A 22,699-nucleotide genomic window follows, 5' to 3' on the forward strand; every position below is an offset into this window, starting at 1 on the left:
ACGCTATTGTAGCCTATAGCCTACTGTAATAACAGCTGTCAAGATAGTTAGTTTAAATGATCAAACCTAAAAGATAATTTGATCTTTGTAAGTTATGAAATAACATTTTAAGTGGAACAGGGTGTAGATTGTGTGATATAAAGTAGTTTTGCAGTTGTGAAAAGTAACACGTGGTTGTTGTTTTTTTAACATCACAAACTTCTGAATTATCTTGCTACTTAGCTGCTAACGCTAACGGCTCAAATAAATTCAATGAGTCACCATAACTGACACCTTTCTTGTCTTTATTTTATAATCATTTAATCCATTGTTAGTAATGAACATTTAGCTTTAGCTTTAACCAGAGAAAGCTAAAGCCCAATGTGTGTGGTCTACAACATCATCAATTTTAACTGTATAAATCCCTACACTCCCCTTCTGTAGGTTTTTGAAGGGGTTCAGAGACTGGGGACCATCCTTCTTCAAATGCAAACATCCGGCAACATGCTCTTCAGGGAATGGCATGCTGAAGTCCAGTGCTGCCCACAACAGCAGGAGCCATGCATCAAAGCCACCTTCCTATCGCTGCAGGGTAAAGAGATGGTGTACCATGGCGAGGTGACCGAGCAGCTGCAAAAGCTGAATCACTCCATGGATGGCTGCAAAGACAAATGGCGCTCCTTTATCAGCGAGATGCGCTCCAGCTTTAACTTGCTGAACCACTACACCTCAGAGCAGATAGTGTACCTGTGCCACTGGATACATAAAGTGTGTCATCGGCAGGCGCCAGTTCCTCCACAGTTATGGTTTTTACTTTTCCCCATAAAGCCTCAGTGCACTCTAACTGATGTCAGAGACGCTTTCTGTAATGCAGCAAGTATTCATTCGAAGAATGATGAGGAAGAGGAATATATTGAGTTTGAGAATGAAGATCAATCAGTTCTTTCTATGGACTCAACCCCAGCTTCACCGGGACAAAGTGAAGATGACATTGAGGAGGCCCTTGATTTGATGGATTTTTCCTCAGAGGATGAAGATGCTGGTGTCTTGAAGTGTGATGATGATACAGCAGAGGGCTCACTGCCTGGACACACTGATGACAAGATGAACTGCAATGAGGACAGTCTTGAAAAACTCTGGTGTAAATTCAAGAACGACATGCCACAGTACCTCGACGATTACTTGGACATCCCATCTCTGGCCAATTTCCTCTCATGCCTTTCTGAAATGAACCAGCAACAGACGATGAGGAATCTTCCACTGGTTCTCCAGGAGGGAAAACCCAATCTTGTGATTTGTCCCAGTGCAGAAGTGTTTGCCACTGTCCTGTCTTTTTATATGCAGAGTCCAGATCAACCTCTCCCATCTACTGATGAGGTTCTTGTCTGCAAAGAGGAAACCACAGAGGAGGAGGTGGAGATTTTTCTCCGCCGAGCTCTCGGTCAAGGCTCAGAAGGAAACTGGCAGAAGATATACTCTCTTGTCAATCCAGGGCTACTGGGATATGATGTCAGTGAGGCCTCTGGGGAGCTCTTTGAGTTTCTTGAGAGAAGTACAAATCCGCATTATCGCTTGATAATAGTCAGTCCGGTTGAGCACCAGCACAGATATGTACCCTCTTTCTTCAGCAATTACAAAGTACAGGCTGGCATGAGTCTAACAGCAGAGACTGCCAGGAAATATCTACATCACCACTTCACTCAAAACAGCCAACAAAACCCTGTCACACAGGTTTCTGCTGATAAGCTCTCAGTCTGGATGGTGTCATCTGCACGCCCTGCAGTTGGTAAGGATGTCCCTAACTGACATGCCAGTATGAAAACATTTATACAATAGAGGTACATGTTGAATCAGTTTATGTACAAATTGTTTGTTAAATGTTATAATTTACACATACACATACAGTTACACTATTCAAGTTCTTTCATGAAATATCTTTTCTAACTGAATACTTTCTTTTTTTTTCAATAGGAAAATCCCTTTATGTGGATCGTTTGTTCGAGAAGTTCAAGCAGAAATCTCCCAGAGCAAAACATATCAGGATCAGAATGATTGAGCCATGTGTTGATATGGACTCCTTGATAAAGACTCTTTCAGAGAAACTTGTCCCCTTGAGAGAGCAGGACCCTTGTCTCCTGCACATAGACATCGCTGGAGTAAGTATGCACAGCTATTTATCTTGGCAGATGCCTTGTTCTGTTGATGTTTGTACTTTAAAGTCTGTCTTTTTTGTTACCCTTTAGGTTCGTTCAGGTCTAGAGGAGCTCCTGTTCCATCTGTTGGTACTTGGCTGTTTGAGCGACAGCCATGGAATGTTGTGGAGAAGAAATGTTGCTCATTTGATAACAATTGAGGTCCTGAGAACATGCAAATCAACTCAGAACCAACCAAAAGAGGTATTAACTGTCAGGAAAGGCTGTATTAAAACGTCATGTTATATGTATTCTTAGACATTAAAGGGGCCCTGTTACATTTTTTGGGTTTACCTTTTCCTGTACTTTGTTATATATGTTTTAGTGCATGTACATGGTATGCAAAGGCCAATATTCCTGTGTTCCCTCCAAGTGTCTTTAAGCTATGTGAAGTTACAGCTTTTAATGACAGGACATTTCTATAATTGGTCCTGAGCAGATAAGAAAGTTTTACATTTTTGATTGTTTTTTATTTTCTCACACAGATGAAGCTTGGACTTCTTGACATTCTGCCTACCATCCAATGTAGACCTCCAAAAGAGGTGAAGCAGTTGTTGGCCAGTAAAGGGGTGTTGAAAAAATCAACCTTTGATCCACTCATGGATGAGCGGGAGTTTTGCAGTGAGGGTATTCAAAGACCCTATCAATACTTAAAGGGCTTCAACCAGAATCAGAATCTGGATCGGTTTAAATACCAGGAAGGATCCCGCATAGGAAATCACATTGATTGTGTCAATATTTTTCTGTTATATTGTGGAATGCAAGATCCATCTTGGGCAGAGTTGAAGAACTTCTCCTGGTTCCTCAATGTTCAGCTGAAAGACTGTGAGAACTCAGTTTTCTGTGATCCAGATTTTCTAGCTGACCAGCTACCTGGTTTCAAAGGCTTCGTTGTGAAGTTTATGATCCGAATGGCAAGAGATTTTGCTTCTCCATCTCTGAACACATCTGATGAAAGTTCCACAATGCACAATAACAGTGTGGAAGATGACATTCTTGACATGATGGAAATTCGCAAGTATTGGGAAAACGAGTCTCATCCATACATTTTCTTTAATGCAGACCGATTCTCAATGTCATTTCTTGGCTTCAATGTGCAGCAATGTCAAAGGCAAAACACATTCAACGCAGTTGATCCTCGAAGCAGCAAAGTCCTGATAGAAGATGTGATGTCTCAAAAACTTTTTGAGGACTTGGAACGGCAAACGATCTGTCTCACAGAAGACTTTGATCAGTTGCCCCGGGCGGACAAAATCAAAAGGATTTCTTGCGTTGTTGGTGCAAAGAAAGGAATGATGGAGAGAGACTTTGATCCAGACCCAACATATGAACTCACTGCGGACAATGTGATGAAGATGTTGGCAATACACATGAGATTCAGATGTGGAATTCCAGTTGTCATCATGGGAGAAACAGGCTGCGGTAAAACCAGATTAGTCCGTTTCCTTTGTGCTCTGCAGAGGGAGCAAAAACCAGTGGAAAACATGGTACTTGTGAAGGTACATGGTGGAACAACAGCAGAGATGATCTACAGAAAAGTGAGAGAGGCAGAGATACTTGCTGTAAATAACCGAAGAACGCACAAACTAGACACCATTTTGTTCTTTGACGAAGGCAACACTACAGAGGCCATTTTTGCCATCAAGGAAATCCTGTGTGACCAATCAATGAAAGGGGAACCTCTGAAAGCCGACAGTGGCTTGAAAATAATTGCTGCATGCAATCCTTACAGGAAGCACTCACCTGAAATGGTTGAACGTTTGGAACGTGCTGGTTTAGGATACAGAGTGAAGGCAGATGAAACAGAAGACCGTCTTGGCAAAGTCCCCCTGAGGCAGCTGGTGTACAGAGTTCATCCCCTGCCACCAAGCATGGCTTCCTTGGTGTGGGACTTTGGTCAATTGAGTGATTCAACTGAACTATCCTATATCAAACTCATTGTGCAGAAACAACTCGATGAACATCGATTGCCAGCAGCCTGCAAGGACGTCATTTCAAATGTGCTGGCAGCCTCCCAGGAATATATGCGAGGTCGGAAGAATGAGTGCAGTTTTGTGAGTCTCAGAGATGTGGAGAGGACTATGAAGGTGCTAGTTTGGTTTTACCAGCATAGCGAGGTCCTTTTCATCAACTGCTCTCCCCTCAGTGCGGCTCATAAAACAGTCAAGTGTTTGATTCTTTCAGTTGGTGTCTGCTACTACCCATCTCTGGTGGCCAAAGATGAGTACCTCTCTGTGATTTGTAGGTACTTTCCAGACCCTTATTGCTCTCAAACAGCATTGCAACAAGAGATTTCAACCTGTCAAGACTTCTTCCTTCAGAACATACAGACAAGAGAGACCATAGCCAAAAATGTTGCTCTCAAAGAGAATGTGTTTCTCATGGTGGTTTGCATTGAGCTCAGGATCCCACTCTTTGTGGTTGGTAAGCCAGGCAGCTCGAAGTCGCTTGCTAAAACAGTGGTTGCTGATGCCATGCAGGGCCAGAACTCACACTGTGAACTATTCAAGAATCTCAAACAAGTTCATATGGTTTCCTTCCAGTGCAGTCCTCACTCAAGTCCAGAGGGAATCATAGGGACATTCAGGAACTGTGCCCGTTTCCAGAAGGACAAAAACATGGATGAGTATGTATCTGTGGTAGTCCTTGATGAGATAGGACTTGCAGAAGATTCTCCTCAGATGCCCCTGAAGACTCTTCACCCTCTCTTGGAAGATGGTTGCATTGACAATGACAAGCCAGATAGACACATGAAGGTTGGCTTTGTTGGCATATCCAACTGGGCACTTGACCCAGCAAAAATGAACAGAGGTATATTTGTGTCAAGATGGGATCCAAGTGAGGGTGAACTTGTGGAAACTGCCAATGGAATTTGTTCCTCCTCCAAACAAATTCTTCTGAAAATCAAACACCTCTTCCCATCGTTGGCAAAGGCTTTCTTGAGTATCTGTAATGAGACAACAAAGAATCAGTTCTTTGGTCTAAGGGATTATTATAGCCTGGTCAAAATGCTATTTGCCATTGTCAAATCAACACAACAAGAACCAGATGGTGAACAGATGGTGGAGGCTATCTTGCGTAACTTCAGTGGACAACCAGAGGGTTTTGACCCCGTCATGTTGTTCCAAGAGTTTCTCCAGAATTTAACAGAAATTCCAAGACCTAGCACCTTGCAAATGGTGAAAAAGAATCTTGACCATGACACCAACCACGAGAGCCGTTACCTACTTTTGCTGACCACCAACAATGCTGCTCTCCATTTCCTTCAGCAACAAATCTTCGCCAAAGGAGACTGTCCACCTCCTGAAATAGTCTTTGGCTCAGGATTCCCGAAGGACCAGCAATATGCCCAAATCTGCCGTAACGTGAACCGTGTAAAGACTTGCATGGAGACCGGGCGTACTGTCATCCTCCTCAACATGCAAAATCTTTACGAAAGCCTGTACGATGCCTTGAACCAGTACTACGTTTACCTCAGTAAGCAGCAATACGTGGATCTTGGTCTTGGTTCCCACAGAGTCAAATGTCGTGTCCATACACACTTCAGACTGGTGGTGATAGAGGACCAGAAGAAGGTCTATGAGCACTTTCCCATGCCCCTCATCAACAGGCTTGAAAAACACAGGGTGGATAGGAGTACTGATCTGGAACCATGGCAACACAGGGTTCTCAACAAACTGAAGGAGTGGGTGAAGGATTTCTCAGGTGAGGCCTTGAGGGATTTCAAGCTGTCTGATATTTTTATTGGCCACCATGGAGATGCCTGTGCCAGTGCTCTCTTGCAAGCACTGGAAAGAAGAGCCAAGCAAGGGGAAGACAGTGCAGTAAGACAACATCAACAGATTGATCAAGATGACCAACTGGAAGAAGATGAATCAAACATATGTGATGATGAGAACAAAGCGATGTCTGAGCGTGATGAACCCATGGAAACAGAAAACGCTGTTGGGCCTCCTGGAGAAAATCAGGAAGAAGAAGTGTTGGATATAGCAAAATGTCTCTTGTTGAACTGTGCAACCCCGGACGCTGTTTTGAGGCTCAAGTTTTCAGAATTGGCAAACCAAGAGAAGGAGAAACTCCAGAGATTGTACTTCCAGCAACAGCATCATCACTGCCTTCGAGATTTCCTGAAAGATTTCCTGAACAAGCATGAGGGGTCCAGCAAGTTTCTAGAGGTAGGTCAAGCACTACTGCTCCAATTTGTTTTTTATTATTTTGTTGCAATCTTTACACATTTTACATTACTTTCCTCCTTGGGGTTTTGCTCAGATAACTACATTCTCCGGCTTGCTAACAAGATCAGATATCAGCGTTGTAGCCAAAGCTCTAGGACTGCAAACTGACAGGATCCTCCTGCTCTCACTCCACCAGTTTGACACTGAGGTTTCCTTCTGCAACAATATACGGTACCAACTGTTCAGATAAGCACAACATGGCCTTCCTTTACTTATTTCTTGTCTTTTAATCTTCTCTTACTCTCCTTTCTGTTTTAGGGCCTTCCTTAAAGATGCTGACAACTCTCTTCATGTCATGCTAATCCAGATGGACCTCGAGGAATCCCACTGCAGCGATGAGCTCATAGCATCAGCAAAGTAGGGTTCCATTTCAAGATCCAGATTGAAACATGATTATACGCAGTTTCAGACGAAAAAATGACATTACAGGCAATTCACGTGTGTTATGATTTCATCTGCCTTCAGGTATTGCACCATGAATTACTTGATGACACTGGAGCATCAGACCTGTTGGGTGATTTTCATTGTGAAGGTTTCTAGGATCCCAAGTAAATCTCAGTACATTGGTTTCCAAGGAGGTGAGGACTTTATGGAATGTGGTCACTATTGCCGAGAAATGTGTTGCTACTGCATTATACATGACTCATAACAAGATTAAAGCCATTCTCTTGCATCGAAGGTGTCTGGCAGTCGGTGCATATTGATGACTTGAGGGATTCAGACGACATGAGCCGGAACCTGTTGGTTTTCTGTGGAACTCTCATTAGCAGCCTAGTCAACCCTGCAGGTAGATACTGCATTCTTTGGGTATTAAATGTGTGTTTCTGGGTATCTACATCGAGTAATTTCATTGTTCTCTCTGCACTCTTACCGAAAATAAATTATATTGTTGATCTTCAATAGAACATGATGAAGATGGAGAAACATTGAAGAAAACGAAAGACTCTCAGGTTGGTACAATGTATATCAAACCAAATGTTCCTTCTCAAAACAAATCTTATGTTTTAATGTAGCTTAAATTCAACTCAAATATGTTTGTGTACAGGGAGATACAGCCCATCTCCACAGCCTCTCCTTAGTGAGATCATGTATCCAAAAAGCTGTGGGTCTGCTGAGGGACCCCAATAGTGTGAAATCGCGAGGCATGCAGCGGATGCACATCCTTCTGACACTGCTGAGAACTGGTCACACGCAAGTAGGAGGTAAAAATACTCATCAGAAAATGTTTTTTATAGGTTAATACGATAGAATTGACCTAAATGATTGGGTTCGTAGTTCACATTTGTGATTCATTATGTCTATTGGCTCAGTCTAAATACGTTCAATCAGAATTGTTTCTGATTAATGTCGACTATGTACTTTGTTAAAGCTCTCTTTCAGGAGGTGATGTTGAGTAGACTGGCAGAGGCTTTTGCAGAGAGAGAAAAACTGATGAATTCTCCTAAGGAATGGGTGAGCAGAGAAGCCAAGAATCGCCAGGCTCTACAGGAGGGGGGAACTTTGAGGTAAAGTTAATTATCAATTTAACTTGAAAAGTAAAGAAAAGACAACTGAAAAGGAACAAAGGATTTGATTTGAACAACCATTTAGTCACGTTCTGCTTTCTTTTGTGTCTTCAACTGACAGACATACCCTGTGGCGCTATCTGCAGTCCACAGTGACTCCGATCTTGGCAAACATGTTGGAAGTTATGGACAGGTATGCAAATCTGGACTTGCTCTCTGGAGACAGGCTCAGTGAGCACCTAATAAAGCTTTGGTTGGACATCCTGTCAGATTCACAGGTTTTGAACTTAACACCCGTCCAAAACCCGAGGTATTGTGGATTACGTCTTCAGTATAAATCACAGAGTGAATTTAAGCAACAAAAGTCTTCATTTATCTTTGATTATCATATTTTCTAGTGAGTCAGACCAGGAGGTGCTTGTGCATAATTTCTTCGTGTTGGATGGTGAAGAACAACCATGTGCTGCCCCGTTCAGCTGGCTCATCAGAATGCACCTTGAAAGCTTGTGGGAAGAATCAGAATTCATGCCAGGTTTGCCTTAATCTTGGTTTTGTATACTATGGAAAATGTTTTTTCAACAGCTTCGGTTTATGCCTACTTTCATTCAGTTGATGTCCTTCTCATTCACTGCACCAGGAAATTCACTAAGCCACAATTAGAATGTTTACGTGTGTAACTGTGATCTATTTCGAAATGTGTGAAAGGTTTTTTTGTGGTTTTATGACTGTTTCTCAGTGAGAGAGGATGGCACAGGGAGGATTCTCCCGTTTGTGAGCACCTTCACCAACAGCAGGCTGGGCAGTCACTTTCAGAAACTCTCGGAAGAAGAGAGATTGGAGTATGGCCACCACTTTCTACAAGACTTTCTGCTGCTCGCTTTGAAGATCAAGTCTACGGACGAACTGAGGGTATGGACATCTTGAGTCTTACATATAGACAAGAAATGTAGGAAACAGCCAGTAATATTCTTGACTTTTTAAACAGGTGTTCACCAGGGCCATGTTGGGCTGTGTGTCTGAGCTTCAGACGTCTATGGGTGCCGTCACTGAGCTCTCTCCTGCTTGGATAATGGCGGCAGCCAAACATTTTGCCCCGAGACTGGACACTCTCTGCCACATATTTCTGCTGCAGCCCCAGCTAACCAACAAGGTTCAAAAGCAGGATGGAAAGAGGGAGCCGCCAGAAATGGTGAGAATATCCTCAAAGAATCTCTTGAATGTGACTATTTTATTTATTTGTTGAAATAGGAATTGGTTTCAACTAGGGATGCACCGATACATCAGTGAGACATCGGCATCGGCCGATGTTAGCCCTATTTACCACCATCGGCACACCGGTAAATAAGGTGACGTCGTCGATGGCAGTCGCCGATGTTTACATTTTGCTACGTGACCGGGAGAAGTCGCATTAGCGTCGGTTTTTTTAATCTGATGGACCAAATCTGAAGTCAGGGCATCATTTTGAAGGATTAGCTATTGGATTGTTTTAATGGCGTACTTTTCTAATGCTGAATAGGCTGTCTATCAGTGAAGGAATGCTCTGTAATATAACTTGTGTTTAGGTCTTTACCGCGCCACCTTCCTATGAGATTTGTAATTTATGACTAAAATAATAATCCGAACTTTAAAGCAAACTAGTTTTCTTCACCTAAATGAAGTATATTCTGAAATGTATATGTGTGATAACATGTCAACTTGTCATTATCTTCTAATGTCTTTTATTTCTGGCAGGTGGAGGATATTCAAGCTCTTGGTATCTGTGTTGAACAGACCAAACTGCTGACAGTAACGTCCCAGCAGGAGTGTGAGACCTTCGTGAGCAGAATGAAGTTCCTGCAGCCGTGTCTGGATCGAGTGTTCAGTCAGAAATACAGAACCCTCTGCAGCCCCAGCTGTAGGCAACATCTGGACTCTATCAGGTGAGTGCGGTAAGATAAACAGTGAGGAGAAAAAAAAGGTTATTCGACTTTGTATTAAAGACCTCATTCGCCATTTCAGGTCACTGTGGCATGGGATGCTGGTTGTTGCATCTTTCATACAGCACATCATTTTAAAAGTCAATAAAAATGACTCAAGATTGAAAGAACTGGCTCTCAAACACTGCAACCTTCACCTGAACGTAAGTAAAATAGCTCAAGGCTCTTTGATTCATCTTGATATGAATGAAAAAAGGAGGATTTGAAGGAAATTATTTGACAGTTGACACATTTTGATAAGCAGATAAAAGTGTAAACAACACATTTTTTATGATTCATTGACATTTGTTATTTGAAATTGCATGGGCATTATTTAATCTGAAAGACAATGTTTTTTTAATTTATTAAAGTTTAAAACATTTTTGTTCTGTTTGCAAAGAAAGCCTTTATTTAAGGTGTTGTGTCTGGACTCAACTAGTAAACACAATATAAACCCCCAGCTAAAGCAACTTTATAATTAAAAGGAACAATAGAAATAAAATCATAACAAGAACCTAAAAGTATAATAAGGGACAAGAACAGGAAACATATTTGCAACAGTTACCATTATCAAAAGGTTTTTTTCTGTAGTTGTCAGCAGTCAGATTGTGGGAAAAAATAAAACCTGTTTAAGGCTTCCTTTTCATATTTCCTAACAGTTGATGCAGGAGTCTCCGGATGTCAAAAGCGTGGACACATTACAACAGCTGATCCGGATCCTCAACTCTTTTCACGATGAATGTATCAGCAGGGACCTGAGGTCATTATCATACACATACAATTTGTATTATGTGTTTTAGTTTAGTTTAATGTATAACAATAAGCTTAAAATGTTACAAATTAGCGTAATATTTAACCACATCTTCACTGTTTAATTATTAGTTCTTATTTCACAGTGCCATATAGTGGTGCAGGAATGAGTCCTAAAAATTGTTAGCATTTTAGCACTTCCGACTGCGTGTCTTGGAAGTTCTTTACAACGTTTTTTTAAATGCCAGAAATAATATCTGTGGTTAACACAAGCTTGAGGAATTTTCCCTTTTCTCCTACGAACGAAAATATGGCATTAAATACCCCACTTGTGAATGTCCAAAGCTTTAACGCTTCATTAAAACAGAGGTTGCTAAAAGGTGACTAAATGAGAGTTCTAAACTTCATCCAAGGAACATTAGCCACCATTAGCTTAGCGGAGTTGAAATTCCTTTTAGCCTAACGTTAGCTCTATACTTCGGGAGTAGCATTTAGGTTTCAAAATCATAAAACTGGTGGTAATATGTGGAGATTATCCTACTGAACAAAAGTTATTATAAATATGTGTTTCTTAGTTAGCTCCTGCGATGCTAACTTCCTGGTTGGCCAACCTGAATACGTCATCAATGCAGCACTCTATAATGATTTTTTTCATGATTTCTTTTGCACAGGTTAGGCATTTCTTGCCCAGTTTGCCTGTTGGAGTTCAAAGAGCCGGCCGTCCTGCCCTGTCAGCATGTGTTCTGTTTGGCCTGTCTGCAACGCTGCATTCAGGAACACAGTTACTGTCCAAAATGCAGGACAGACCTGCCACCTAATTTCAAGCCTGCTGTTTCTCCCGACGTCAAGTGAGTTCAGAAAAAACACTCATAGAAATGATAGGAAAGGAATCAGAATTCTATTTCTCTATGAATTAATGAATGGGTAATGAAAATAATAGGAATGGTAATAAAAGAGATCATTATGATGAGAGAAAAATATGCTTCTGCAAATACATTTCAAATTGTAGGCTATAGCTAAGGTTAAGATTTAGGATGTGTAAAGCAGCTGTTGACCAACAAGCGCAGCATACCATCAGATAATAATGATGTCATGGTGTGTTTACGACTTGTTTCTAATGACCCCCGTTGTTTTACATTTAACTTGTAAAACAAATTATGCATTTGTGAGAAATAATGTAAGGGGTTGTGATTTTCAACGCTACGTTTTCGGGTACATCAGTAGGGCACAATTCAGAAAAAGAAAAAAAAATTACTAAAATGATCAAGGTGTGTTTCTGTTAGGGGATTGTATCTCCTAAACAAGGATGTATTACAAAATCTGAAGAGTTCCATTTAATGTTACTATTTAGTATTTTTTTCAGAATGAAATGTTCAAATACTTTGCCTTTACCACATTTGGTGCTTACTGCAATTTAGATTTTCCATTTCAGTACAATTTGTAATAATTCTGTAGCCCTCTGCATCAGTCTGAGACACTCATAAGGAACTAAAGTGCATGGCCACCTGATTCTATTGTCTGGTTAATCCATCAGCTTTCAGTAACCTTTGTTTCCTGGTTCAGGGCAGCACTTGTGCAACAGGCAGCGATCAGGGACTGCTGTAACTCCTTCTTCCTGGAGGTGGTGTCCAGGTTCTGCCTATCAGAGGGGCAGACACCAGGAGATGGGTTGGTGGAGCTGCTCTTCTCCTTACTGGTCTCCGCTAACGGTCAGTGAGACAATATGTTGATGATGATAATAATAACCAGATAACTGATGATGCTGTGCTAATGAGGCATTTACTCTTTAACTTAATCCTCTGTGTGCTGTAGGAGACGTGTACAAGACCAGAGAGCTCACTCCCTTCCTGGAGTGTGTGGACAACAGTCCTGTGGTGCGCTCTGTGCTGCCCAAACTGCTGCTGCAGTACAGGTGAGCGCACGGATCCAGAGAGCATGTGCAGAGAAATTACTCAAACCCTTTACTCATTCACGTACAGTTACACAGCATAAAATGATTTGGAGTACAATATAGTGTCTATATATATAAGTATATGAAACATTTTTTTTTTTAGATGTTGAAAAATGCACCTGATTCCATAATTGAATCCCATTAATAATGCCAAAATTGACAATACCAATGGAACTGAAAATGTCTCAAGTTAAGGGTAGTGATGGGTCATATGTATAGGGTTATTGCACAGCAGATAAAGTTTTTTAATGTAAGATTTCTTTAAAAAACAAAACAATACGTTTATTGTGGGGAATATATATTATAATAACCGTGATTATCCTCACACCACTGACTTACCATAGTCCTCTACTTCACTATCTTGGTAAAGTGAATAAAGAGTGAATAGTGGAAAAATAAAGCCTGATTCAAAACATAAAGAAATTAAAATGTAAAAAAATGGTTTGGAAGATTTATTTCGTGCAATAATGGATGTTCATAATATACAACAAAATCTTATGTTGTCCAGGACATTTGTTATATCCTTCATAGCCTAGTTTCTTATTTAAAATGTTGAAGATTTTCATATTGAGAGATTGTTTGAGCCGGACACTGATGTCATGAAGCTGTTACAAGTTTGACTTTTTGGAACTTTTCTAAAGTATAAATACCCCAAATGAGTTCTTCTTGTATCTACAATAACTGGTGGTGTATTCCTCAGTTTTGATCAGGTGAAGGCTCATATTCAGACCTACCTGAAGAATCTGGAGGAGAATCTTCTGAACAGAGAAGACCGTACTGAACTCTACCTGCTGTTTGTCAACTGCTTCCAGGTAAAGGACTGAAAGTCTTTCATGGTCTTGTTGCTTGTGAATTTTGACTTGTTTTACTGTGATTTTTTGCAAAGCATTCATTAGCACACAACCAGATACTATAACTACCTTTTCTTGAAAATGTTCCCTTTCTTCTCAGGACTCTTTATTGTGCTCGGAAGCAAGAGAAGTGGAACAGAGCACAGAACAGCTAAGACAGGCAGAAATCAGATTCCTGAGCAGCTTTGCTGAGAAACAGACTCCGGACCGACAGCAGGACCCGGTAGAGTTCCTGCTCAACACAGCCAGGCTGAGGGTCAACCTGAGCACTGCTGCTGAGCTACTAAAAAAAGTCCCAGTTGAGGGTTTGTAATGCTCTACTTTGCTTGAATAAAATCACTGAAATGTATTTATTTAGAGGAGTACAGGATAACTTAAGCATTTGCCCACACATCGCCTTTTTTTTGCTGGGCTGAACGCCCTCCCATCGCTTTTTCACTGTTTATTTGAAAACAATATCTCACAACGTATCATCACTTTTATCAGACCGACTAACCTGCTCTCTTGGATGTTATTATCTGTTAATATGAATTTTTTCATCATAACAACCAACCAGAATATTCTTGCTCTCACACTTTGTATAAATGAGCTTTTTCTCGCTCAATCTGACAGTTGTAGAACGGTGAGGAAGATTCAGGTACGGAGATTAAAGTGGAAGCAGCATCCAGTCAGCCTGGCCAATCTGCTCCGACAAATGGGCTTTTTCGATTTCTGTTGTGGTCGTTTTAATCTGAAAGACGAGGCCAAAAACCAGCTTCTCCTTCCATGTTCTACAGTGAAGCCACTAGCACTAGAAATATTTTCAACTGACAGCGCTTGGAGCGGACTCAACAAGAAATTGCGAAGCGCTCAGAAAAACTGTGCTCTGTGATCACAGGCCCTAAGATTTTTAATGTGTTTATGTTCCTTTGTGAAATGCAGGCAGACCTAAGGACATGGAGGCTCAGTTCCTGCAGCAGGTGAAGGCGGTGTGTGAGGGTGGAGGTAATGACTGGCAAAGGGTTTACCTGCTCCGGGCCCTGAACAAATGCTCAGGTATCGAAAGCATCCTGTACCTGATGAACAGCCCGGCCTGGAGGTGGATCTTCCCTGCAGAACTCCCCCGACTTCAGGTAAAGATATCTTAGAGAAACAAAGATCTGGTAAAGTGGCCCTGAAAATAATTTGGATAATCTCTAACTAAAAGAAGAATGTGTGGTGTAGCTTTAAGAAAACATTTATATGCTCTCAAAATAAAACACACCTTATATTTGAGTAATTTTCTTTTGAAACGCAACTAAAGAGCATGTTTATTATTAAAGCATCTGTTTATTGTTAACTGGAATAATGGTTTGGAGGATAAAATGTCTGAAACATATATATTTTAGTAAGTATTATATGTTTCACACAAAATAAAAAGGTGGAACCTGAAGATTTTAAGAACATTAACAAGAAAAATATACAGTATAACAGTTAACTGATTATTAACTTGACCATCAACTTATTTATTTACTAATAATTTTAATTCTACTAATTTTCTCTGATAAAATTGATAAGCAAATTAACTAAATTCCTAATAGCACCATTGCATGGAACTAAATTGCTACCTAAAGTTTTTACTGCTATGACCTTCTCTCTTGTCTTCTTCTTGTCATATAAAAATATGATCCATACAGCTGGAACTATTAACTGTGTAAAGAGGAGTGTTGACATAGTGTTTTTTTTTTTGTCACAGAGGATTACGCCATCTAACATGGACCCGTTCCTGTGCTGCGGGGCGTCTTACAGAGCGGTGAGAGAGGCCGTGGGCCAGGTGCTGCTGGAAAACAACTCTGACAACTTCATGACACAAATAAAGGTCAGATGAGTCCAGAGCTGAAGGTTCAATGGTTTATTTCAATGTGTTTATGAGCCACGGTCCTGCTTCAGTGCAGGCTGCGGTCTGTCATTTCCCCTAATAACCACTAGAGGGCAAAGACAACTCTTTATTTTATCCAGGCACTGTATATTTTATAAATATAACTTTAGTGAAGTTTAACAGTATATGTGAAACTCATCAACAGTGTCTGCCAACATTAAAGTTTATATTATTATGTTTTTAATCAAATACTATTAAGCTTTATTTTGTCTTTATTTCAATTATTTAGTACTTTTTAACTATATCTTCAATTGTTGTGCTTTTAAATATACAACTGGAAAAATAAACAACCTAACATAATATGTTACACTTAGCCTCCAATTATACATTTCTAAAGTAGGACATTGAAACGGTTATTTATGATAACAACTACATTATATTGTGTTTTAAACAATTTATTAAATGTTGCACATACATAACTAATGTGGATTCAACTAAATTATTACTTTTTGTGTGTGAATGAGTGTCTTTATCATTTGTGTAATTTCCCTATTGAAAAGTAACTGATGAGGTACAGTAACATGGTGCTAACAAACCTTCAGAAACCTGGTCATATTACTGATTTAATTGTAATCACATAAACTGTGGGATTTCTAAACTCTGTTTTCAAATGTCTGTTGTTTTGTGTTTCTGTAGAAGCTGAGAGATCCTCAGATGGGCCTGTTGGCCTTGGCCTTGTACAGACAGGTCACCTGCCGCTACAAATGCCCTGACGTCCGCACGCTTCCCTCCCCGCAGGTCACTATACATCCTCACTAATGTTAATGGAGTCTATTTTAAACTAAATGTATTTTTTTTAACCTGGGCTCCAAATGAATTTTAAGGAGTTGGCGAGACTGGAAGCTCTCCTGAAAAACGTCAAGTCAAAGGAGATGAGGGACTTCTGCGTTGCGCTCCTGTCCAATCACATTGGTGGACCGGGCTCAGGTCTCCAGATCAGGAGTGATGTTTCTGCCCTGAAACAAAACCTCCTGGAGCTACTGCTCCACCTGGACTCTGTGATGCTCAGTGGAAATCCTCTCCTGCTTCCTCTTCATCAGATAGCCTTCCAGCATCAGAATGTCACAGTAAGACATTTCTAGACATTTTAAAGGTCCATTAGGCCCCCACAAACGTCTTGTCTGGCTGTGTAGAAGAAAATAAGTGATGTTGTCATAGTGATATCCCCTCATCTTGGAGACTTTGCAGAAAAAGATGCATCACAAACTGGAGATGTGGAGTTAAGAAACAGTGGTTGTTAACCAGACAGAGAGAATTAACAGAAAAAAGGAACCAATATTGCATTATTGGAAATGTTAAGTCTTTTGTTTTTGAGTAGCCCTATACTAGGGACTAGGGTAAGGGTTAAAAGGTCAAATATGTTTCGGGTCACCAAAGAGATATGATTTGCAAAACTGTACTTTCAATATAATGTGACTCCAAATAAAGCATAATTATTATGTTTTTAATAATAATACTTTAATTTTAAATGTCTAAAAATAACTTGTTCCGTAGTAACACTATCCCAAATGTTTCCAACAATTTTCAAACTAAGAGAAATTCAAACCTAGCGGCAAAAATGACGTACTTACAAACTTCCAACTTTATGGATGTGCAAAACTAAGTTTTTCCACATGATTTATTTATCACAATGTAATAAAAAGACACTGAACACCATAATTAGTATACAGAATTCTCTGGAATTTAAGCACAGTTAAAATCAAAGAATTTGTGTATGAACAATGAATAACTGAAAATTATGAACTTTTATTATAATACATCTTCCCCATACTCTAAACTATTTGCACATTAACTTAATTCACTCTTTCCTCTCAGAATTCCTTTCTGCCGACCATGCCTGATGATAATACGAGTGAAGTCCTACAGTTTATGGGAAATAAAGCACAAATGTACTGTAAGTATTTTACATCATACAAGTTTAGGTTATTTTTTATTATAAATTCTATTAATTGTCATAGAGGATATATATTTATAGTGTATTTTACATCATTCACAGATTGTGCTAATGGGCATCCATGGGTTGTGACTGAGGTATGAGCTGTTTTTGTATCCCTCTTTCAAAACATTCTTTAAGAATACAGATATAAATAATACATGTTATGCTTCTCTATCATCTCAGTGTGGCAGACCGGTGGTAACAGCAAAATGTCCCATATGTGGGGTCCTAGTTGGTGGGAATAACCACAACCCAGTGGATGGATTTACTGCCAGACAAAGGTATTATTCCCTACAGTCTTTGTGACAGTATCTTTTGTCAATTATTTGTGTGGCCAACAGGCCAATCACATTGTTAAAATAAGCCGATTAAACTAACATTTTAGTTAAGTACTGTATCCAGGGACAATGATTGTTGGCCAGCTTTATAATCCACGATCCCAACAAGCCCTCCGATCACTGGAAATGTACCAAACAGATACGTTTTAATGGCTTAATTTAAGAATGTGTTCGCATGATTCTTTCCAATATTATTGCAGATTTACTTTAAGCTATGTAGCTAACGCAGCTTACATGATCTTTTCAAATAAACTGACAAACACTTTTTAATGTTTTAATCATAAACAGTAACTGTTGGCCACCTTTATAATCCCCAATCTTCAACCAGTGCTCCGGTCCCAACTGTGTTCATCACTTTTTAGTGTCCCCCTCTCTTTTGTGTTTTGAGCCTCTATTTGCCGCGTTTAATGCAGTGCTTTTAGTAAATGTTGCATTTGTCAAGACAAGTCAAGTTGATGTTTCTGTTTTGGCACATTTGTGTTTTATATTTACATCGCTTTAAAAAAATGCAGCCTGTTTTCCAAATGGAAATGTTTTGGCCGTTTGCACCTGTCGGCCCGTGTACTCTCCTCCTCCCTGCACTAATTTTTTATTTATTTGTGGTATTTATGTGCCAACTAAAGAGACAAAACGCTCAAGATAACTTTGACTGTCAGCATTACATTTATATTTTATAACAATTTAAATAGATAATACAAATAACGTTTTCAGGATTCTTTTGGGCTACACTGATTGTGTAATGAAAATCTGCTATTGTGACAGCCTTAGACAGATTTAACTAATGCTCCTCCTCGTCTCTATAAAGTGTCGGAGATCAAACTCGGACAGGACACATATTAGGAGAGGCTCACCAGAGGTCTGAAGCCCCTGAGAGACAGATGACCAGCGCTCAGTCCTGCATCCTGCGGCTGCTCACACACCTCGTCATGCTTCAGGGATCCATAAAAAACAACAGAGTGAGACTTCACTTCAATTTGCACCAGATTTTAAATATCCGTGGTGTTTAACAGATTGCACAGTGTAATACTCCTGTGGGTTTAATCTGCTTATTGTAGGGAGTTTCTGACATGATCCACCCCAGGACCAATAATGTTTCCAACTTCCTGTGGAAACACCTTGAAAAGGACATGAAACTGCTGGGGCAGACCCTGGATCAGAACATGGACAACACAGTCGTCACAGTTCATTTGATCCTCAATACCTGCAAAGGTGACTTTACAACTACTTTCAACTTGTTGCTCTTTAAAAAATACAAACATGTAATTTTACTTTGCTATAATCTGGCGATAGGTTCCCATGGAGCAAGACAGGATCTGTCGTCCAGACAAGGACGGCAACAGTGGGAGAAGTTTGTCTGTGTTTCTGCCATCAACCCTGTGCTTAAAGTAATGAATACATGTTATTAAAACCAGTGCATTGATAAGGTTGTAACTGGAATCAATACCAGGACATACTGTAGGTTTGTTCTCCTACTGGAACATTTGAGTGTCAAACACTTCATTTGCTAGATGGTGGCAAAAGAACAATGAAAGAAACACAGCATTCAGGTGCCAGGTGACTCAAAATGTATCAAATGATTACAATATATATATATATACTGTATATATATATATATATATATATAATGGAACAACGTTATATTATTTCAGGAAAGATGTTATTTTAATTTAAAGAAGTCATTTATAATTCAATTACAAAAGCTGTAATTGAATCCTAATAAAGTCGTATAATTTCAGGAAGAAGGTTTTAATATTAAGATTATATTAACATTAATTCAATGAGAATAAAGTAATATTATTTGAGAAAAAAGCTTGTCATACTGTATAACATTAACAATTTAGTGAAAAGAAAATCATATTATGAACTTTTAAAATATTTGTTATGAATTTATTTTGCAGGAGTATGCAAACATTTGTTGAAATGTGGACATAAATCAATAATTTGATCAATCAATAAAACTTTACAGAGGAGTTAGAGAAATACACAAGAGGCTGATTGCCACATGCAGATAACCTGTTTGTTCTCAGGATTTGAAGAAGAGTCTGTCCGAAGCTCAGGACATAATCGGTGCTGATGACGGACTCGCTGGAAGCCCCTTGAGGATTCTTCTCTTCAAGGACCCCGGCTCCATGCTGTCCCTCCCCTCCGACTGCCCCACACACCGTTCCTCCTTCTGGACTCTTCCGCAGACACTGACTGTGAAGCGCTTCTCTCAGCTGGTGGAGGAGGCAAATGGATGCAGGCCCCTCCCACTGCTGAGCCTCTTCATCACGAAGGTACCGAAATGTTTTTGGCAGTAATATTACAATGTTTTTCTTGACATGCTATTACTTTATCCTCATTATTTAAATTTGAATTTGAATACAAAAAAAATCTTCCCAGAAATATCTTGGTTTTGAGAAATCCAACCAACAAGAGCTTCACATTTTAGAGTAAGGAGAGAAGACGACCAGACCTTAGCTGTGTAACGTCATTCAATATCGTGTGGATTATTACTTCCTCTTCTATTTTAGCTGACTCAGGTCTGGGCGTCTTCTCTTGTTACTCTAAAATCTAAAGCTCTTGTTGTAAAGCTCTCCAAGTAAATACAAATAAAGTAAAAATAGAAATAGTTCAAGAAGAGTCTATATACATGTAAATAGAATATGATATATAGACAAATTGTAAGATGCAAACAGATGAATGTTTTACCGAGGCACTTTACAGACACTACATCTTATTATATGATTGTGAGCGGGATGGCTCAGGTAAAAGGCAAGAGACGGAAGCGTTCGGGGTTGGGCAAAAACAACAGCGTTTATTCCTCAAGAAATGTGCACAAAACAGACAGCTCCGCGGTACTTTTAGGACGGGCAAGGCCAGGACGGGGTGTGTCGTCTTCCCAGGATCCAGCCTACTGCAAGACAGACCAGAACCAGGTTACCAACATGCTTTATATTAAATGCCTGATCACCTGATTCCGATCAGCTGTCTGGTCTCCGGCTGAGCCACTCCCCTCACCCCAGCAGCCGGCGCTCTAACCACACCCGGCTGCCACATACCCCCACCGCCCGACTCAGGCCGGGATCCCGCCGGCCGACAGCTGACTCCCCCCCCCCCCCTCCGCCGAGCGGGAGAGGAAATCAGCCACGACCATCCGGTTACCCGGCCTGTGGATCACCTTGAAGTTAAACGGCTGTAACGCCAGATACCAACGAGTGATCCGGGCGTTGGCATCCTTCATGCGGTGGAGCCACTGGAGCGGGGCATGGTCCGAATAGAGGGTGAAAGGGCGCCCCAGGAGGTAGTAACGCAGGGCGCCGACCGCCCACCGTATGGCGAGGCACTCCTTTTCCACCGTACTGTAGTTCACCTCCCTCTGAGCCAGCTTACGGCTAATGTACAGTACGGGGCGGTCGACCCCCTCCACATGCTGGGACAAAACGGCCCCCACCCCACTGTTCGAGGCGTCGGTCTGCAACACAAAAGGTAGAGAGAAGTTAGGGGTGAACAGCAGCGGCTTTCCACAGAGGGCTTTCTTAACCCTCTCAAACGCCAGCTGACATTGCTCCGTCCACTGGACCGGATCTGAAGCACCCTTTCGGGTCAGGTCGGTCAGAGGGCCGGTCAGCTCCGAAAAGGCGGGGATGAACCGCCTGTAGTAACCGGCCAGCCCCACGAACCTCCTGACCTCTTTTTTCGTCTTGGGCACCGGACAGGCAGAAATGGCGGCAGTTTTCTCTATCTGTGGCCGCACCTGCCCGCCGCCCAAGTGGTACCCCAGATACCGTACCTCCCTCCGCCCAACCGCACACTTCTTCGGGTTGGCCGTGAGCCCCGCCTGCCTCAGGGACTCGAGCACTGCCCCCACCTGCTGCATATGCTGCTCCCATGTCTCACTGTGGATGATGACATCATCCAAGTAAGCAGCAGCATATGCAGAGTGGGGACGCAGCACTTGGTCCATGAGCCGTTGGAAGGTGGCTGGAGCCCCGAACAACCCGAAAGGAAGTGTGACAAATTGGTACAACCCGTACGGAGTGGAGAAGGCCGTTTTTTCCTTCGACTCTGGAGAAAGGGGAATCTGCCAGTAGCCCTTGGTTAAATCCAGTGTCGTATAAAAACGAGCAGTGCCTAGCCGATCCAGGAGTTCGTCGACCCGGGGCATTGGATAAGCATCGAATTTGGACACCTCGTTAACCCTGCGGTAGTCCACACAGAACCTGATTGACCCGTCCGGCTTATATACCAGCACGACAGGGCAACACCAGTCACTGGTGGACTCTTCTATTACTCCTCCTTCTCCTTCTCCCCCTTCTTTTTCTTCTTCTCCTCCTTCTCCTTCTCCCCCTTCTTTTTCTTCTTCTTGTCGCCCTCCGTCTCCTCTGGTGGGGGGGGCACGGCAGCCGGCGCCTCCGTCTCCATGGCAACAGGCTCCGGCGTCTCTGAAATCGGTGACGCGACCTCGGACGTTTCTTCCGGAGTCTGAGCCGTGGCCTTCTTCTTCCTCTTGTTTCCGTAGACCGGCTTCTTCTTTGGCAGCGAGTCGTCTTTGGTTGGCACTTCATACCCTGGGCCTGCAGCAGCTTCAGAGTAGCCTCGGCTAGGGCTCTGGCGTCCTTCTGAGCTTTAGTGGGCAGCTTCCCCCCCTTCTTCAGACGCTCCTTCCTCTCCTTCTCCTTCTCCTTCTGCTTCTTCTTCTCCTTGCGCTCCTGCTCCAGACGCTCCTGCTCCTCCCTCTGCTTCTCCATCTCCTCCATCCTCAGCAGCTGTTCCTCCTCCTCCTTCCTGGCCTGCTCCTCCTCCTCTTTCATTTTGGCCAGCGCCTCCTGCATGGCCTTCACGACGGCTTTAATGGGTCCCTTCTAAACCGGGGGAGGCAACTGGCGGTCCCGCAACCCGGACCAACTGTCCGACCTCCATCATGGGAGACTCCCGCCGGAAGTGGCCGGGCTGCCCGCACCGCCAGCACTCCTGCCCTGGCGCCTGAGGAGCCCCCCGTGGTGCCGGACGACCAGAGGCGGAGGCTGGATCCTGGGGAGAGAGAGAGAGAGAGAGATGAGGTAGGGCTTGGGTGGGAAGGGGCTCCTCCTCGGGGCTGGAACGGGTCGGTCCGCGGGGACGACAGGTT

General features: G+C 41.9%; 1 protein-coding gene across 3 annotated transcripts in view; it reads left to right on the forward strand.

The window, feature by feature from the left end:
* Positions 1 to 22,699, forward strand: part of rnf213b (ring finger protein 213b) — a 45,090-nt gene that overhangs the window by 11,924 nt on the left and 10,467 nt on the right. Inside the window, exons 23-56 of one of the 3 annotated variants that reach the window (XM_063893513.1) lie at positions 424 to 1,765; positions 1,951 to 2,135; positions 2,223 to 2,375; positions 2,657 to 6,346; positions 6,441 to 6,577; positions 6,665 to 6,763; positions 6,872 to 6,984; positions 7,086 to 7,193; positions 7,310 to 7,356; positions 7,452 to 7,608; positions 7,776 to 7,911; positions 8,033 to 8,221; positions 8,310 to 8,443; positions 8,648 to 8,820; positions 8,897 to 9,100; positions 9,643 to 9,830; positions 9,910 to 10,030; positions 10,526 to 10,626; positions 11,288 to 11,464; positions 12,180 to 12,325; positions 12,429 to 12,528; positions 13,268 to 13,379; positions 13,519 to 13,723; positions 14,340 to 14,530; positions 15,133 to 15,255; positions 15,952 to 16,053; positions 16,140 to 16,382; positions 17,131 to 17,209; positions 17,312 to 17,346; positions 17,435 to 17,532; positions 18,395 to 18,545; positions 18,645 to 18,798; positions 18,880 to 18,974; positions 19,617 to 19,865. In XM_063893513.1, coding sequence (XP_063749583.1) covers positions 424 to 1,765; positions 1,951 to 2,135; positions 2,223 to 2,375; positions 2,657 to 6,346; positions 6,441 to 6,577; positions 6,665 to 6,763; positions 6,872 to 6,984; positions 7,086 to 7,193; positions 7,310 to 7,356; positions 7,452 to 7,608; positions 7,776 to 7,911; positions 8,033 to 8,221; positions 8,310 to 8,443; positions 8,648 to 8,820; positions 8,897 to 9,100; positions 9,643 to 9,830; positions 9,910 to 10,030; positions 10,526 to 10,626; positions 11,288 to 11,464; positions 12,180 to 12,325; positions 12,429 to 12,528; positions 13,268 to 13,379; positions 13,519 to 13,723; positions 14,340 to 14,530; positions 15,133 to 15,255; positions 15,952 to 16,053; positions 16,140 to 16,382; positions 17,131 to 17,209; positions 17,312 to 17,346; positions 17,435 to 17,532; positions 18,395 to 18,545; positions 18,645 to 18,798; positions 18,880 to 18,974; positions 19,617 to 19,865 — 9,537 coding nt within the window. Of the gene's footprint in view, positions 1 to 423; positions 1,766 to 1,950; positions 2,136 to 2,222; positions 2,376 to 2,656; positions 6,347 to 6,440; positions 6,578 to 6,664; positions 6,764 to 6,871; positions 6,985 to 7,085; positions 7,194 to 7,309; positions 7,357 to 7,451; positions 7,609 to 7,775; positions 7,912 to 8,032; positions 8,222 to 8,309; positions 8,444 to 8,647; positions 8,821 to 8,896; positions 9,101 to 9,642; positions 9,831 to 9,909; positions 10,031 to 10,525; positions 10,627 to 11,287; positions 11,465 to 12,179; positions 12,326 to 12,428; positions 12,529 to 13,267; positions 13,380 to 13,518; positions 13,724 to 14,339; positions 14,531 to 15,132; positions 15,256 to 15,951; positions 16,054 to 16,139; positions 16,383 to 17,130; positions 17,210 to 17,311; positions 17,347 to 17,434; positions 17,533 to 18,394; positions 18,546 to 18,644; positions 18,975 to 19,616; positions 19,866 to 22,699 lie in introns of all 3 variants that reach the window. The other 2 variants (XR_010166622.1, XM_063893512.1) reach the window with 2 other exon arrangements.

This window comes from Eleginops maclovinus, chromosome 10, assembly GCF_036324505.1.
Source record: "Eleginops maclovinus isolate JMC-PN-2008 ecotype Puerto Natales chromosome 10, JC_Emac_rtc_rv5, whole genome shotgun sequence".
Lineage (NCBI taxonomy): Eukaryota > Metazoa > Chordata > Actinopteri > Perciformes > Eleginopidae > Eleginops > Eleginops maclovinus.